The sequence below is a fragment of the Marmota flaviventris genome, chromosome 8 (genome assembly GCF_047511675.1).
Source record: "Marmota flaviventris isolate mMarFla1 chromosome 8, mMarFla1.hap1, whole genome shotgun sequence".
NCBI classification, from domain to species: domain Eukaryota; kingdom Metazoa; phylum Chordata; class Mammalia; order Rodentia; family Sciuridae; genus Marmota; species Marmota flaviventris.
In genome coordinates this window covers 3,077,798-3,095,600 of record NC_092505.1, presented here as the reverse complement: position 1 = coordinate 3,095,600, position 17,803 = coordinate 3,077,798, and the positions used below count along the sequence as shown (strand labels likewise).

Here is a 17,803-nt window from a genome sequence, read left to right as displayed (position 1 = left end):
TGCCGATTCGCCCTGCGGCCTTGCTGCGCGATTGGCATGGCTGAGCACTGACTTTCACTCTCTGACAACACTCAGAGAAACGATGCTGTGTTGTTTGCATTTCCATTTTTTATGATTCATGACAATGAACTCCTATTTTGGGGTTGTGTGTCACATTGCTTTGTATTTAAAGTAACTCTCAGAACCAGAAGACATATAACAGCCAGCTAAATGTGTCTAGTCTTACTTTTTGAGTGTGTGTGTGTGTGTGTGGCTTTGATTTTCACATTTAATCTGAAGTTTTTGAGAAAATGAAAATGTGTTTTTCCACAAAATTTTAATACCACAGAGACAGATGCTCTGAGGTCATTTGAATGGCAGGCTCTATCTAGTCTTCCTGTCAGCTTCACCTTCCCCCTCTGGTGACACTGAGGAGAGCCTGTGACCAGCCAGGCCTGAGCCCACAGGGTCCCCTCCGCGTGAGGCCCCTGCTGTGAGCTCCGGCTGCCCCTCACGGGACGCTGCCCCTGCTGTTGCCTGTCCTTGGTGGGGACGGCTCCTCCGTCACGAAGCTGGGTAAATGTGGCCTGTTCTCTGCTGTAGGCTTCGCTGTCACGGCAATGACCCTTCCCTCGACGACCCCATCCCCCAGGAGTACGCCCTCTTCCTCTGTCCTACGGGGCCCCTGCTGGAGAGGCTACAGGAGTTCTGGAGGGAGAGCAGGCGTCAGTGTGCCAAGAACCGAGCCCACGAGGTCTTCCCCCACGTGACGCTCTGCGACTTCTTCACGGTGAGTTGGCCGCGGTGCCTTGAACCCCGTGACCGTGGCCGCCATGGCAGCACTCTGGGGACGGGGGACAGGGGCTGGGACACAGCTGCTCTGTCTTAGTGAGGTGGTCCTGAAGGCAGTGTCCGTGGTTCCGTGAGTGGGGCGCCTGCTCTCCACCCGTCAGGGCCCCGTGCATGTTTCCTGCCTCTTTTCCAATTCTTCTTCCTCTCCCCAGGCAGAAGGAGGTGCTGCCCCCACGCCACCCCGTCTTTCTATCTGTGAATCTAGTGGCATTTTCGTGTCCTGTTAGGTGTGGGCTGCACCTTCCCAGGCTGAGCCCCCCAGGGAAGGCCATGTATCCGGAGACCAGCACAGTGCCCAGGCCAGAGTCAGGGCTTCCTAAATATGTGGCAAATGGGCTGAGGAATGGGTGGCTGTCAACAAGCCACCAACGTCAAGCTCTCCCTGGCTTGTGAGAGCCAGCCCTCTGATTTAGAAAAAGATCAAGAGTCATCATCACAGGGTACCGGGGAGGTGAGAGGGACCTGGGGGCTGCTAGAGAGAGAAGGAAGGCTGGGGAGAAACAGGGAGGGACAGGCAGCCACCTCCCCTGGTCACCACTTCCCCAGAGGAAGGGGCGATGGGCCCCGGTTCCCTGCAGGGGTACCTCCTGAAGCCTGCCTCCAAAGCGTCTGCCAGGCATTCTGGTGTGCCGGAGCCTCTGGGGAGTCTCAGGACACAGAACTAAACCCCAGGGCCAGCCAGCCCCATCCCCTCTGGGTGGGCTGAGCAGTGCCCCCCACCAGACTGCCTGGAAGTTGGCTGGAACCCTCCAGAAACCGACTCACACCACCTGAGAAAACCTGGGCCGTGGAAAGGTGTTGGCAGGGGGTCCGGCAGGGGAAGGGCAGCAGTGACCAGGAACTTCCCGCCTGGCCACCTGAAGGAGATCTCATTCCAAGGAAAGATTTTACCTGAAATACCTTTGTTAAAAACCCATGAGCACCAGGCATGGGCAAACCCACAGGCCAGATGCACAGGGATGCAGGCGGCCTCCCTCACGGCTTTGCACAGAACGGGGTCCCCTGCTGGTTGCAGCAGGATTCTTGTTAGGTGACGGTCAATGCTCCCTGGGAGGAGCTGAGGACACGGGTCCCCTGTCTGTCTCCCCCAGTGCGAAGACCAGAAGGTGGAGTGTCTGTACGAAGCTCTGAAGAGAGCCGGGGACAGGACCCTGAGGTCCTTCCCCACCTCGGTCCCGCTGGCTCTGCACTCGTCCATCAGCTACCTGGGCTTCTTCATCAACGACGGCCCCGCAGACGTCATCCGGGAATTTGCCACGGCGTTTGCCACGGAAGCATCCGTCTTGGCAGGTAGGAGGCCCGGCCTTGTGCACCGGGGCCTGGCTGGTGAGATTCCCGTCAGTGCTGGCCCTTCAGTGCCCTCTCCTGCAGAGGACAGCTGGTCCTTCCTGCCCCCAGGCAGCCTGTCAGCCACTGTCCTCAGACAGGCCCAGGGCCTCCCCTGCTCTCTCTGCCCCTAGGTGGGTCTCATCAGCTGCATCGTTCCGGGGAGACTGAGGCCACTAAGGGTAAAATGCCTGCCCAACATCACTGCCCTGGGTTGATAGTGTCCCCTGAAAAGCCGTGTCCACCAGGAACCTCAGAATGTGACCTTATTTGGAAACGGGCTCCGTCAAGATGTAATCAGTTCAGACAAAGTCGCCCTGGATCAGGGTGGACTCTCAGCACAATAACCGGTGTCCTGACACCAAGAGAAGAAGACACCAAGAGATGTACAGAGCAGCCCTGTGACAACAGAGGCAGAGAAGGGCATGATGTGACCAGAGGCCGCAGGAGGCGGGCAGGACCTCCCTGGACCCTTCAGAGGGAGTACAGCCCTGGCAGCTTCTGGACTCCAGAACTGCAAGAGGATGCATTTCTGTTGTCTTAAGCTGCCAGGTCTGTGGCGACCCCTAACAGCCGCCACAGGGAGCACACAGAGCTGACCAGTCCTAGTGGCTCTGCCTTGCTCCACACCACCAGGGGACCATGCGGACAGAGCCGGCTGGAGCCTCACGTCCATCTCCTGACCCTGACCTGGCCCTGCCCTGCTTTCCACAGCCCATGGACTGAGAAGGCTAACCCTGAGAGGGCTAGGAGGGGCCTCCCTTGCTGACGAGTGGCCAATTACGGTTCAGGAGTGTCCCTAGTCCTTCTCAGGGCAGTGTGGGAGGCCCACGCTGGCCATCCCAGCAAGACACAGCCCCAGACCTGGGCCTCGGAGAGGAAAGACAAGGGCCCATTCATAAGCCTCGTGACTCGCTCTCGTGTCCTGATGACAGGCTGGGTCTTTCCCAGGCTGACTCATGTGGCAAGCCTCCCTCCCTGCTGCTGAAAACGGGTCAGAAGAGGAACTTCCCACCACCCACACTCGCCCGCTCGGCCATCAGCTCAGCAGCTCCGGCTTAGAGGCCTCGTGCGCTGCTCAGGGAGCACCTGTGGCAGGCAGGGCATGTCGGGGCCAGGCCAGGGCTCCCTGGAAGGCTCTGTGTCCTCTTAGGGGAACAGCCAACCCTGTCTGATTGTAAGTGACCTTTGTGGCAGGTGGCCGCCATGTGCTCTGGGCCCACAGGAGACTGAGCTGGTGGGCTAGTTCCCCGGCACCGCCCCAGGAGTCAGCTCTGTCCTCCCGTCACTGCTGTCTGAATGGAAACTGAGCCAGGACACCACACCTGACCAAGGTCACCCTGCCGAAAGGGCAGAGGGGCCTCGACTTGGGCCCATCCAATAGCAAAGTCTGTGCCATCCCCACAGGACACCGACAGCTGCCCCAGAATGTCCGACACTTGGTGGCCAAGCTGCCATAGGATACAGGCTGCTCCGGAAGGGGGCCTTGAGGGCAGAGGCCACCCGGAAAGGCCCGCGGCTCGGCCACTCCCTGGGCTTCCTGTGTGGCTAAAGCAAGGAGAATGTTGAGACCCTGATGCTTCCCAGTTCTGCTTATCAAGTTTCTTCCTGAAACTCTTCCATGGAACAAAAAGCCCTTGAACTGCAGCTGTGGCCCCGAGTCCGCTGAGTCACCTGCACAACAAGAGCCCAGAGCCAGTCCTGAGAGTTGAGATCCTTTGTTTGGGCAATCAGCCTGCAAACTGATGGCCTTGACCCTTGACCACCTCTCTGTACCTCCTCTCCTTCCTTCTTGAAAATCCTACAGATTTCCAACCCCCTTCCCTACAAATAACTCAGATGCCAATGAGGGCCTGTCCCCGCCTTGCTGAGGGGGCACCAGCACAGAGATGGAGGGTGGGCAGAGGTGGGAGGCGCTCTGTGTAGAGGCGCTTCCCAGTCTGGGGCACGTGGCGCTGGCTGCTTAGGTAACCGTCCTGCCCCATGTTCCTGATTTCCCAGACTGCTCCGTGAAGGCTTGTACCAAGCAGCTGCATCTGACCCTGGCCCACAAGTTCTACCCCCACCACCAGAGGACGCTGGAGGAGCTGGCTAGAGCCATCCACCCCAGCCACAGCTGCCAGTGGACGGCAGCCCTGTACTCCCGGGACATGCGCTTTGTGCACTACCAGGTGAGACAACTGTGACCCAGGAGTGTGGCTGGACATGGCCCTCTCCACAGGAGACAAATGGACCAATGTCCTCCTTCCCGACAGCACTTCCATGGGGAGCCCTTCCTAGAGTGGGAGAGGACTGCTGTTCCTCCTCTGAAACTCTTGCCATTCAGAACCAACCTGTTAAGATGTGAGCTACAAGTGTGCAAAAAAATCAAGACAAAATCCTGCATTGCTGACAGTATCTGGAAAGGACTGTTGTGAAAACGTACGAACGCAGGTTTTGCTTATCAGATCATTTCATGTAGTGATGGAGTGGAGCCTTATTCCAAGGCTTTCTCCTCTGTGAATTGATTGGTTTGGGAAGAAAGTGTGTGTCATTCCTTCCAGAGCCAGGGAATGAGCGTGATGTTGCTTCCCAGTGCAAACCCTTGCGGGAGTCCACCATGCTCCTGTCCTAGGAGAAGCTGTGAATGACAAGCAAGTGGATGATGAATAGATGGATGATGGATAGATGGATAATGGATGAGTGGATGGATGATGGATGGATGGATGATGGATGGATGAATGATGGATAAATGGATGGATGGATAGATGATGGATGATGGATAGGTGGATAATGGATGAGTGGATGGATGATAGATGGATGGATGATGGATAGATGGATAATGGATGAGTGGATGGATGATGGATAAATGGATAGATGATGGATGATGGATGATGGATGGATGGATGATGGATGGATAGATGAAAGGATAGATGGGTGGATGGAAGGAAGAAGGCAACAAGCAAGCAAGCAAGGCAGAAAAGAAAAATTTTATTTCTAAATCTACCCAAAGAATTCTGCGCTGCTGTATTTTGCGATATTCTATGCTGGATGTCATTAGAGGCCTGGTGGCATCTTGGAGACACAGAACACATCAGGGACCCAGAAAGCAAGATGTGGAATGTACCACTCCTCCTATTGCTGTTGCTTCCCAGTGCAAACTCTGGCGGGAAACACGAAACCACTTCCCTCCTTTCTAGACCCTGAAGGTCCTGTTCCAGTACCAGCCCCAGAACGTGGACGAGCTGATGCTCAGTCCTGGCGACTACATCTTTGTGGACCCCACTCAGCAGGAGGAAGCCAGCGAGGGTTGGGCCATCGGGACCTCCCAGCGGACGGGCTGCCGGGGCTTCCTGCCAGAGAACTACACGGAAAGAGCCTGCGAGTCTGACACTTGGGTCAAACATAGGTGAGTGCTGCCCCTAGCCAGGGCCCAAACCTCTCTCTGACCAGTCACTCCCTGAAACAGGGGACTCAGCAGCAATGTGCTTCCAGAACATTCCATCACTGGAAAAACTGCATTCCTGGTGCTGCACAATTATCCCTTGCAGATACAGTGGCTATCTTCACAGATTCAGTTTCTGCAGATAGCATTCAGGAAATGTGGGTTACTCCATATTTCTTTCCCAAGATAATAATGTCCAAATTATTGCAAAATACTTCTTGCTTCTTATTAGTGTCAAAATTATACTTAGAGGACTTAAGCTTTGGCTTATTTATTCTTTGCTCAGTGTATAAAACCTGTAATATCATAAGGTGCGTTAGTTGTTTTCTATTTCTCTGCAACAAACTGTCACAAATTTAATGGCTAAAATGAAAGACTTTCATTTCTCAGAGTTTTCACGGGTCTGGATCAGAGTCCAGTTTAACTGGGTCCTCTGCTTGGTATCTCATGTGGCTGAAACTGAGGTGTGGCCAGGGCCAGGATCCCATCCAAGTCAGGTGCCCTCCTAAGCTCAATAACTTGTTGGCAGAAGTCACTCCAGGAAGCTGGAGGGCTGCTGCAGGCTTGTCCTCCTGCTCAGCTGGACATCTCTTAAGTGCAGTGTCCTTAGCCTCACCTGTCAAGGCTAAGGATTTTAGAAAAAACAGGTACTGAATTCTTTTTGTTTCTTGGTTCTTCAATTTGTCCCCCTCTTCCCTGTTTTGCAACAAGCAACAAGAAGAAGCCAGGTGATCACCTTAACACACAAACACCCTCATCTGCAGAACCAACCTCATCCCTCATAAGTTCTGACCCCTGTGGATGATCCCATTGAACTTCTTGCCCTGCCTCATGGGGGCCCCTCCTCAGGTTCCTGCCCACAGTCTCACTCCTCATAGAGTTCTCCGCGGGGCACCTTTCACGGCCTGCTTCTGCGAGCCCTCCACTCACAGGGACACAGCAGTGGGCAACTCAGATCCTCCCAGCCTCTGCCCTGCTGCCCAGCCCCAAGTTGCCCCCACATTCTAGGTATTTGTTAGGATAGCCCTCCACCCAGTTCCTGATACCAAACTTAGAAAAAGTTTAATTGGAATAGAAGGACCATGATTCTATATTATACATATATTTGCTACAAATACACATACCTACATGTAGGTATACTGCAAAGGCATGTATAATATGAGAAGCACATTACACCCAGGAGAAAAGATCACAGAGCTGGGAGGGCAAGGCCCACGTGTGACAGCCAGCAGCACCCAGGGTGGGCCAGCAGTGGCAGTCACAGCTGCTCCGTGGAGTGTCTGTGTTTGAGGAAGGACTAAGCCTTTTTAAAATGCCTTCCAACTGAGTAAGTGGGGCACAGGTGGGACAATGGCCCCTCCACACACTTAAATCCAGCTGGTTAGGGTGCTCACCGCATCCCCTCCCAGCGGCTTGAGGTCGAGCATTTGATTGGACAATTGGGAAAGCTGTGTGTGATGCTCAAAATGAGTGCCACTGCCCAACTCTTCTTATAAGAGTGTCCCCGGGGACCTACTGCAGCCAGACACATGCTAGACAGGGAATTCTGGGACTTGGCTCAGTGTAGCCATCGTGACACACTGCGAAGCCATGGCAAGGTGCTGAGGCCTGAAACCACCCTCCCAGGGGCTTTTCCCTGTCTTCCCCCAGGTGTCAGCTAGGAGAGTGGAGGAAGGCGCAGAAGAAGAGAGGAGGGGAGAGAGGAGGGGGAGGCCGCCCGCCCTCAAGGCAGGCGCATGTGGGGCGGAGTCAGGCGGTTTCCAAGAGACTGGTAGAAGACCTAGAGTGGGTGGGCAGGGGAAAGGTCTAGAAAAGCCTTTTGTGTGGTCTGGGGCTTCCTGGCACTTTCAGAACTGAGAGGCTGGGGAAGGGCCTAGGAAAGCACCCAGGTGCCCATCCCCTGCCTCCAGGAGGTCGCCCTGAAGGATTGCACTAATTCATTCTCTTCCTTAATCCTCTCCTAAAACTCCCCACAGCCACGCCTGGGTTTCCATACCAATGAGGAAACCCCTGGGTTGAGCACAGTTGTGTTCACAGTCGACTCAGTCTACAGCTTTTCAGATCCATGCGAGGCACTTTCCAAGGACAAATTTTATCCAGCCTCAACACACCCAGGGAACTTCTTCTGTACCTCTTCCCACGGGGGTTCATTCCAAGTCAGAGCTGTGAAAACTGCCATTCTGCTTGAGAAGCTGTTGGAAGTACTTTAAAGAGAACCTATGCATAACCACCGGAACTCTAAGAAACCCTGGGGCTGGGGAGGCCCAGCTCGGCAGTCGCGTGCTCACCCTGCCCGCGGGAGACCTGCCTAGAGCTAGAAAGAAAGAACAGGGAGGGAGGCACCCTGAGAGAGCTGGGCTTCGAGATTTCCGGCCTCCAGGTGGAGGGGACACTCCTTCAACAACCATCACAGCAAACGGTCACAGACACATGCGGAAGGGTGAGTGCAGAGAGCACCCTCCGCTAGTGTAGACATCCATGGGTCTGGGGGGCCACCTCGGAGCTACAAGATGCTGGTCCATGGGGACTTTAGCGATGACCCAGTACAAACCCCTGCCCCGCATGACAGCCAAGATGACAGACAAGGCAGCAGGCCAGAAATGCTGCAGCATTAAGAAAGTGCACCGACTGGTCCAGGGGGCCACCGACGGAATCGCAGGAGCAGAGATGTTCTCACCCCCACAGGCCATCTAGACTCAGGAGCCTGGCCTCCCTGAGGCCCACATCCTTCACCACCTGCCCAGGAGAGCTCATTGCTACCCAGGAGCCACCAGGCAATCAGCCATGACCCAGCAAAGACTGCAGAAGGTGAGCTCGTGGGTGTCACATTCTTCACATCACAACTGATCTATCAGGGACCTGTCACCAATGTAACCAGTCTAGCTTTTATGCCTGAGTTTCTCTTAGGAAAAATTACAATGTCAAAAAATTGCAATGAAAGGAAAGAGAAGCCAGCTCTGGGCTGGGTGCTCTGGGGTGTCTGACGGGCCTGTCATTCAAGCTCCCCACCCCGACTCAGGGAACCATGAGACACCTGGCAAATGTGACATGTGACATGGACCCTGGTGTCAGAGAACTAGCCGGCTGAGTCTTTCTAGACAGCTGAAAGTCCTTATTAAACTCGTAAGGCTTTTTCAATCAGATACAGGCCTTGGATGTCTGCACATGTCACAGATGTCTTAAGCAGTGGGAAATTGGTTCCATGCCGTGTCTGAAGGCTGGCTCGCCTGTGAACAGGTGGACGGTGGTAACTCTATGTATGTCAGCCTCGGGACCTACACTGGGCACGCGTGATATAAGCGTCAAGAACTGCAGCTCTCCAGACCCTCCGAGTTTGCAGCCATGATGCTCACACTTGGCAGCTAATACAGCAGTCACCCTGCACCCGTATGGCCACCCAGCCTTTACACAGGGTGGTCCTGGGGCTCCTTGACTGGCAACCACAAAGTCACACTCTGATATCCACCCACTGCTTTGGAGAAGGTGAGAAGCTGTGTGCAAGGCCATCATGATGGGGACCACTCCTGACCACAGCAGTTTCCAGCCATCTGGGCAGGAGGATGGGGAACAGAGAGGCCTACATGAGGGTCCAGCTCAGGGGGATCCGTTGAGACCTGCAGCCCAGATGAGAGCATTTCCAACATCCAAGACAGAGGCATTCAAGTGACTTTTCAAAAACCACAGAATGAATTGAGAGCAGGTAGTTCAGACTGAAAAATGCAGTTGTCCTGGGGTGAGTATTGTCCCCCTAAATTCACCTGTTGGAGTCCTGGCCCCCAGGACCTCAGATATGACCTTATTTGGAGACAGGGACTTTCCAGAGGTGATTAAGTTAAAACAAGGCTGTTCAGGTGGCCCTAATCCTACAGGACTGTGTCCTTAGAAGCAGAAGAGATCAGGACACAGACACAGAAGGACAGCCCCGTGAGGACACAGGGGAAGACTGGAGCTATGGAGTGTAGACACATCTATTTCCATGTGTAAGTTAACCACTGAGTGACTCGTGAGTTAGAGAAAAACGGAAATGTCACAAAGCTGGGCCCTTCCGTCCCCTCCCATCACCATCACCCCCACCATCATCTTGAGTGCATTTCATCTGAAAGACGGCAGAGAAGTTCGATTTTCTCTCCAACTGTAAACTTCACAGATGTCACTTGTAGATAACGAGGCTTCATTGTTGGCATAGTGAGCCGCAAGGGGGTGTGGGTGCCCCAGCCTTGCCCTCAGGAAGAGAACCCTGCCCGCGTTTCCTGTCTGATGTGAGACCTTTCGCAGAGGGAGCTGTCCATGGCTCCAGCACAAGGTCTACTCTTGGTCACTGGCCATCAGCTGACGTCTGCTGATATCTGACGGTATGAGCACGTGGGAACCACATCCATCAGTTTGGCCTGGCCTCCTCCTGTAGAATGTGTAGATCCAGACAGTACAAGCCATGGCGACGTGGGCAGGGGAGCAGAACTTGCAAGCAAACAAGAAACATGTGAACTGACTCAAAACACCATGTGGGCAGGAAGCGTTGCAGGGCTGGGTCCTGGGGCCCCATCCTGAGCCGTGGCTGAGACGCAGGACACGTGACACCTGCCAACTTCAGCCCTGGACAGGTCTCAGCGCAGAAGCCTGGTGAGCCATTGCTGGGTTTATGGGACCTGGGGACCTGAGTGTCTGTGGGGGAAAGTGGACATTTACTCTCAGGCTGAACAAGTCAAGCACATGCATTCGTGGCTGAGGAAAGTGGAGGCAGGAACGTGCCAGCTCCTCCCCGTCATTTCCAGGTTTAATGAAGTTCAGGCAAAATCGCCACGGGTCACTTTGTGGAACTTCTCTGAGGGAATGGAAAGATTCTGCTAGGAGAATGAACGGGGCAGTTGAGAAGACTTTGAGAACCAGCATCCTGGCTTAGGGGAGGTAAAACACAGAGGAGCACCCCCACTCCCTGGGAGGTTCGTGTCTGAGGAAGGACACCCCAGAAGTCGGGAAGCAGTGGGTGCTTCACACTCTCACCCCGTCTTACAGTCCACCCCTGGCAGAGTCTGGGATGTGGAAGGCAGTCGAAGCTCATGTACTTCTGATTCCTGGGCTGGGAGAACTTGGGAAGCCCAGAGGCAGCAGGAGAGGTCCCGACAGACACGTCTTTCACCAGAGTCCACAGCAAACGGGTTCCAACGCCTGAACCTGAGCTCTCTCCCGTCCCCACGGACTCTGCTCAGTCACTCTGGCCTCTGCTGTGCCCCACGCCCTCCGGGGGAGCAGGGTCCCCCCGCAGGCTCTCTCTCCTCTCCCTGGCCCCTGGCCCACACCCGCATGCCCTGCAGTCTCCTCCCTCTCCATTTCCCATGTTACCTGCAGCACCCAGGGGCTCTGTGGGACACAGTGTACCCGGCAGCTGCCCCCACCTGGCCACCCCTGGTTTATCTTACCCCATGAAGCTCATCACCTTCTAATCAACCATGAGCTTTCCTTTTCCCAAAAATGTGGATCGGATCATGATAGATCAAAATTGGCTGGATGAGGAAAATGGGGTGAGATTCCGTGATCAACTGAGCCAGCAAATTATATTTTATCTTCTTTTTCAATTTGTTATATTTTCTAATAATAACGAGGAACAAAACATCCTGAGTCCTTCTGCTGGAATAGGAAGCCAGCGGAGCTGGGGTTGGCGGAAAGCGAGGACACACGTGGGTGGAGGTACCGGTGGAGAAGGGCTTTTCACACCCAGCGCAGCCCTGAGAAATGCACAGAGACTCTGTTGGAGAGACGCTGAGTAGCCCCCCCCCCGGACAGAGGCTGTGGATTCCTTTTAGAGATCTTTGCATTTGTAAGATGACCTCCCTGGGGAGAGGATCTTCTGCTGCTCTGAGGAGGATTCCTGGGACGTGGCTCTCTCTCCTGCTCTCTTCTTCCAGCCACTGCCGGTTCCCTGCAGACGCACCTGCTTTGCATTCCACCCTTGCCTGAATGCCAAAGCCAGAGTTCTCACCTCCCCTGGCAGCTGGGGTCCATCCCCAGCCTCCCCAGAGCTCCCCAACGCCTGTCCACCCTAGGGCACTTTTCTTGATTCAATGGACGTGTGTCAACTTCCTCTTCACCTGCGACCTCTCTCTCTCTCTATTGAAATGCACCCCCTCTTTCCCATGTTTCCATAGCTCTCAAGGCACCTGCCCACCGTGCATCTGTCCCTGCACCCCAACCATGCCCATCTGTACACCTGACTGTTTCAGAAGGTGAATCAAAGAGGACGGTGTATTAACCAGAGAAATAGTCTGTGTTCCCCAAAGAAGCAGAAGCAATCAGATGTGAGAGAGAAGGGGAGAGATTTTAAGGAACTGGCTCAAAACTGTGGTCTGGCCAGTCTGAAGTCTGCAGGGCGAGAGGCTCAGGGAGGAGCTGGCACTGCAGCTCCAGTCCAAAGATGGTCTGTGGGCGGCACTCCCTCTTCCTCAGGGACCCACCCCGGTCTGACTCCTTCTAAGACCTGGCTGCATGGGGTCCCCCTGCATTACAGAGCTCGTAATTACTTTTCTCCGAGTCTAGTGATTTCGGTTTTAATTTCATTTAGAGAGCACCTTCACAGCAACACTTGAACTGACATTAGAGCCAAGCATGTTGGCATGAGCCTGTCGTGCCCGCTACCTGGGAGGCTGAGCAGGAAGAGCTCTTGAACCCTGGAGTTCAAAACCAGCCTGGACCACACAGCAAGACCCCATCTCAAAAATATAAAATAACCTTTGGCCAACATCTGGGTGCCATGTCCTGGCCATGAAATGAACCCGCATGGTGGGGCCAGCAGCCGCAGAACACCCCACCATCAGGTTTGCCCCGTTCTGAGCACTTGGCACGTGCTGCTTCAGTTTGTCCTCACAGTGACCTTGTCTGCCAAGGTGGTCACACTCTAGAGCACATCCACAGCCAAGCACGGCCAGGGTGGTGCTTCTGTAGCAACGCCGTCTTCTTCCTGCAGGACGTACACCTTTAGTCTGGCCATGGACGGGAACTCCAGGAAGGACGGGGACGCCAACGGCAGACTAAGTGGGGACTTCCACTCCTCTCCAGCGCCGAGGGGTGTCAGCAGTGCGCTGGCTCTGCAGGTAACAGGACCCCACCCCCATAAAGTCAACTAAGCACAGCACTTTCTATTAACTCACGGCGGATGCGGCTGCTTAGTGTTAACTGTGGATCTGTAGGCAGCCTCCTCTGTGGCCCCACAGCAGACTGGCACGTGGACCAGCAAGGTGCCCTCCCACCAGGGCTGAGCTGCTGGGCCACCCGGGTCTGTCCTCTCTGGGGAGGGTGATGTGACCTCTGTGGCTGAGCAACCTGTCTGCATGTTTCTGTAGGCAGCATCAGACATGGCCCGAGGACACCAGGCTGGGAGGAGACAGGGACAGGGCATGGCCAGGACACTCAATTCTTGCTCCAACTTTCTCATTAACAAGCCAAGTAACCCCCAGAGAAGTCTCCAGCCCTGGAACCTCGGCTTCCCTTCTTTCCAGGCAGGGCTGGGCAAGACAGGAGCCCACGCTATAACGTGGGGGACAGAGTCCGGGGCACATGTGGCCCACCAGGAGTCAGGCTGCACATGTGGGCTCAGGACCAGACAGCCCCCTCCCAAAGACAAGTGAGTTTCCCTGTAAGCCCCCGGACACTGCCTGGGCTCGGGCCACCGTCTTCCACCTGAAGCTAGTCTCTCTTACCGGGACCCCCTGGAGAAGCACCTGCAGTGGTCCTTGGGCAGTTACTACATCAGTGGGACGGTCTCTCTGCTCCCACCCGGTGCCACACACAGAATTAGGACCCTTTTCCTGCATCCCTAGCATTTCTGCCCTCATTTTACAAATCTAAAAACAGGGGCTTACAGGAGGAAGGCAGCTTGGTGGGGGCCACAAAGTGTTGACCCCACACTGGACACTGGGAGCCTCACAGAAGAGGGGCGTCGAGGGCCTGCCACGGCTAGGCCCCAGCATCCCTAGCAGGCAGCCCAACATCCTTCCCCTAGACCCGCTCAGCACCCCAGAGGCTACTGATGAGCCAGGGGAGCTCAGCCCAAACAGGAATTGAGCCCAGGACACTGGACACCCGAAGGTGACACAGATCTGCTTTAGTCAGAAAGAAGGATGGCCCAAGCTGGGCAGCCACTGCCCGGAAGTGAGAGACTTGCTGGTCACTAGTGGACAAGAAGCGGACTCCTGTACCCCAGCTGCCCAGGTGCCAGGAAACCCAGTGCGGGCCAACATGCCACCCACCCACCCACCCACTGTGGGAGTGGACGGCCCTCCTAGACCAGGCCCCTTCCAGAGCAAAGGAGGGCACCTGGGACAGAGGGCTCCCCCAGAGCACGGCCTGCGTTCCAGTTCACTGGGGCTTTAAATGGAAGGAAGGAGCACGCGTTTCCCTGCCAGCGGCCCCTCCTCTGCTCTGATTCCACCTCTTCTGTACAGTGAGGAGAGCTGTGGCCTCCGGTGGAACAGGGTACCTGGGGCAGGTTGAATAAGGCCCGCAGGTGAGAGGCCCTGAGCCCGGACCCTGCAGAAGCGACCTGAAAGGACACAGGGATCCAGTTAAGGACCTGGGCTTGTCCAGTGGCCCTAATGCAGCCACAGCTGTCCTCAAGAGGGAAATCAGACGGAGAGCAGAAAGGCACACCGAGGGAGAGGCCACGGGAAAAGAGGCAGAGACTGTGCGGCCACAAGCCAGGGGACACTGGAGCCACGGGAGCTGGAGGAGGTGAGGAAGGGCCGGCCTCGGAGCCCTTGAGCTGCACTTCTGGCCTCCAGGATGGCGGGAGCTCACTGGCGCTGCTCGGTGCTGCCCGGTTTGTGACGGCTCTGTCTAGAGGCAGGGTGCAGCCCTCTCCATCCTCAGACCCAGGGGCTGCTCTGTCCCCTCCCAGGACCTCCCAAGGCTCCGCGTTTCCAGAGGAGGAGCAGCACAGAGGACAGGACCCCGGGCTGCCCGTCACGTTGCGCTCTCCACCTGTCATCCTGCTGACCTTGGCTTCAGGAGTCACCAAGTCCTGTTATGCCCAGAAGCCCCCAGCCCACTCCAGAGGCAGGCACTGACCCCTCTGCCCTCAGTGGCTCTGTGATGCATCTTCCTGGGTTTGTCCCTCAGCCCCACAGAGACCTGCAGCTCCTGGAGAAGGGTGCACTGCAGCACTGTCCCAGCACTGTCCCATGCACCTTCCCAAGACACCATGTTGTGACAGTGGCACTGACAGCCTGAGTCCTGGGAGCCAGCAGGCAGCACTGTGGGTCCTGGGTTGAGGTGGGACAGCTCTATCCAGCTTTAGAGCAGAGGCCCCCAGAAGCCTGGGCCTGCCACTGGGTGGCGGTTCTCCAGGGTGACGGCTGACCCTCCGTGCCTCCTCAGAGTCCTGGCTTATATATAATAAGGGCTTTGGCTGCCCACAGCTGTCCTGGAGGCCTCTTGCTGGCCTCCTGCTGGCTCGGTCCCCAGAACTCTGCTCTCTGCCCCACCCCCGCACCATCTCCCTTAGAGAAGGTGCTCCTCAAGCTGCCCCCCACCCCTTCAGTTGTTCACAGCACGGGTAGGAGAAGGGTCATCCCCAGCTCCCCTGGCGATAGACCCCCACATGTAGGAGCCCCCTCCAGGGGATAGTGCATCATCATCACTTGAAGGGCCTCCGGTGACTTCAAGAACAGGTGGGACATATCCCTGCAATTGCAAGGCTTAAGGCCACTCAGAGGGCAGTCTGAGCAAGGGAGGAATGTGCCAGAGAGCAGCTGTCCCCAGTACCTGAGACTGCTGGCCACTGCCAAATCCTCTGTCATGCCAAAAAGAAGCAGAATAAAACACAGTCAGCCCTTCATAGCCACAGGTTCTGTACCCACTGATTCAACAAACACGGATTGAGAATATACAGACGAGTTGCATCTTCAGTCAGTCAGTGTTTCATCATTGTGACAAAATCCCCAAAATAAGCAAGTTAAAAACATGAAAGGCTTATTTGAGCTCCTAGTTGCAGGGCATAGTCACCTGGCCCTGTTGCTTTGGGCCTTTGGCGGCAGAGTGCAACAAGGCAAGAGCCCAGGGTGGAGGAGCTGCTCCCCTCACGGCAGCCAGAGAGCAGGGAGAGAGAAAGGGGCTGGCCCACTACCCCTACAAGAGTGCCTCGGTGACCTGACTTCCTCCACGAAGCCCCTAAAGTTCCCACCAACTGCCAATAGTGCCACCAGCTGGGGACCAAGCTTTTGAACACATGGGCCTTTGGGGATCATTCAAGATCCAAACTACAGCACACCTGCACTGGGCAGTACAGACAGTTTTCTTGTCATCAGTCCCTAAGTAAAACAGTAAAGCCATTATTTACATAGCATTTCTGTTGCCTCGGGGTTATTATGCAACAGAAAGATGATTTCAGGTAGATGGGAGGTGTGTGCAGGCTACACGCAGATACTGTGCCATTTTGTATCGGGGATTGAGTGACCGTGGATTCTGGTATCCGAAGGGGTCTTGCACTCTCCTCCATGGACAGCAAGAGACAGCCGTGCGGATTTCCCGTAGCACTTTCCTGTAACAGAGAACACAGCTACAGGAAGGCAGCGAGGAGGATCGATGGAGGGCTTCTCCCTGGGTGCTCAGGGACAGAGGACACACCTGAGACCAGAGGAGTTGTCCAGCTGCCTTTCAGCGTGCCAACACAGGGGCAGTCCTGGAGGGCTCCTGGAAGAGGAGGAGTGTCAGCAGGACAGGAGGTGGCAGCCAATAGATGGATGAGAGATAGAAATACGGTGACAATAGATCACAAAATAGTGATAGGGCGAGAGAGAGATCACAATCTAAGAAGTCTCTGCGGAGGGCTGAGGACTTGGAAGAGACAGGGACGTAGACTTGTTGGGTTATGGGGGGGACCAGACCTGTCTCTTCATCTCCTTCACGAGGCTCTGATGCCCGAGAAGTGAAAAGGTGGGAGGAACTGGGATGTTCCCAGTCCTTGTTCACTGTGAGGGCTCTGGCAAGTGGGCAGAGCTGGCGACCAGCACGGGACAAGGCTTCCCCTCAGGCCAGCCGCCAGGACCTGGAGGGACACTGTCCGACAAGGCTGATTGGTCACTTGGGTTCCGTGTCCTCCCACCGCCAGGCCATGATCTCCAGGAGGAGCGTGCTGGTGGTGCGGCACGGGGAGAGAGTGGACCAGATCTTCGGGAAGTCGTGGCTGCAGCAGTGTACCACTGCAGACGGTAGGTCCAGTCCAGGGGGTCTGCAGGCAGGATGACCAATGAGGGCCCCGTCTCACTTTCTTTAGTTGTGCCCTTTAGAGTGGCCATGCCACTGTGGCTGCAGGAATGTGCCAGCACCAGAGAGCTCCGGGGTCACTTGGAGCACACTCATCAATGGTGACACCATCTGCACAGATGATGGAGCATATTGATAGAAGACGGCCCTGGCACTTGTTGGACACGAGTCTGAGCCGGGCGCTGGGCTCCAGCACTAGCTCAGTGGCACTAGCACAAATCTCACTTCCCCTCTTTACTGAGGAGGAGGTAAGCTGTATGCTTCTCCTCATGTAGCTGTTGCCAATGGTGCCAGGATTCGCACCCTAACTGACAGATCTTAGAGCTCACGGTCGAACTCAGAATGTACTATGCAGCCCCTGAGTGGGGAGAGTGTCTGGACACACCCGACTTTCTAGTCCTGCCCTCAAGTCACTGAGTAGCACCCAGTGCAGATCATCAGAGCCAGGTGCACCCTGTCCTGCAAGCTGTAAGATACACTTAACGCTGTGGAGCGGGTCACATTGCACCTAATTAATTAATGCCACATCAGTCATGGAGACCCTGCTTCTCTCTCGGGATCTTCACTGTGTGACTCTTCTTGGGGCTTCTGGGAGGGCAGAGAGGGTCACGGTTCCTGGGGCTGCAACCTCAGTGCTATGCAAAGCACGGCAAAGCTGCCTTTGCTCCTCAAGTGGAATCCGCCTCTCAGAGCGAGTGGGAAAAGCAACGGCTGAGGGTGATTTAAATAAGAGCCTTCCTGGCAATGCGGCCTCTCGGGACACATCTACTCCGACGTCCCACGTTCTTTCGTTTTGCCTTAGGAAAATACCACAGGCCTGACCTGAACTTCCCTCGCAGTCTGCCTCAACGGAGCAGTGGCATCAAAGACTTTGAAAACGACCCTCCGTTGTCATCCTGTGGAATTTTCCAATCCAGACTAGCAGGTGTGTGTGAGGCCACTGGGAAGGAGCAGCTGATAGTCACAGGG

General features: G+C 55.5%; 1 protein-coding gene across 3 annotated transcripts in view; it reads left to right on the top strand.

Moving 5' to 3' along the window:
* Ubash3a (ubiquitin associated and SH3 domain containing A) overlaps window positions 1-17,803 on the top strand; it is a 32,345-nt gene that overhangs the window by 3,847 nt on the left and 10,695 nt on the right. For all 3 annotated transcript variants that reach the window (XM_027929354.2, XM_027929352.2, XM_071615010.1), the window contains exons 3-9: window positions 583-769; window positions 1,923-2,121; window positions 4,159-4,328; window positions 5,337-5,545; window positions 12,540-12,666; window positions 16,680-16,779; window positions 17,637-17,759. In XM_027929354.2, coding sequence (XP_027785155.2) covers window positions 583-769; window positions 1,923-2,121; window positions 4,159-4,328; window positions 5,337-5,545; window positions 12,540-12,666; window positions 16,680-16,779; window positions 17,637-17,759 — 1,115 coding nt within the window. The remainder of the gene's footprint in view (window positions 1-582; window positions 770-1,922; window positions 2,122-4,158; window positions 4,329-5,336; window positions 5,546-12,539; window positions 12,667-16,679; window positions 16,780-17,636; window positions 17,760-17,803) is intronic.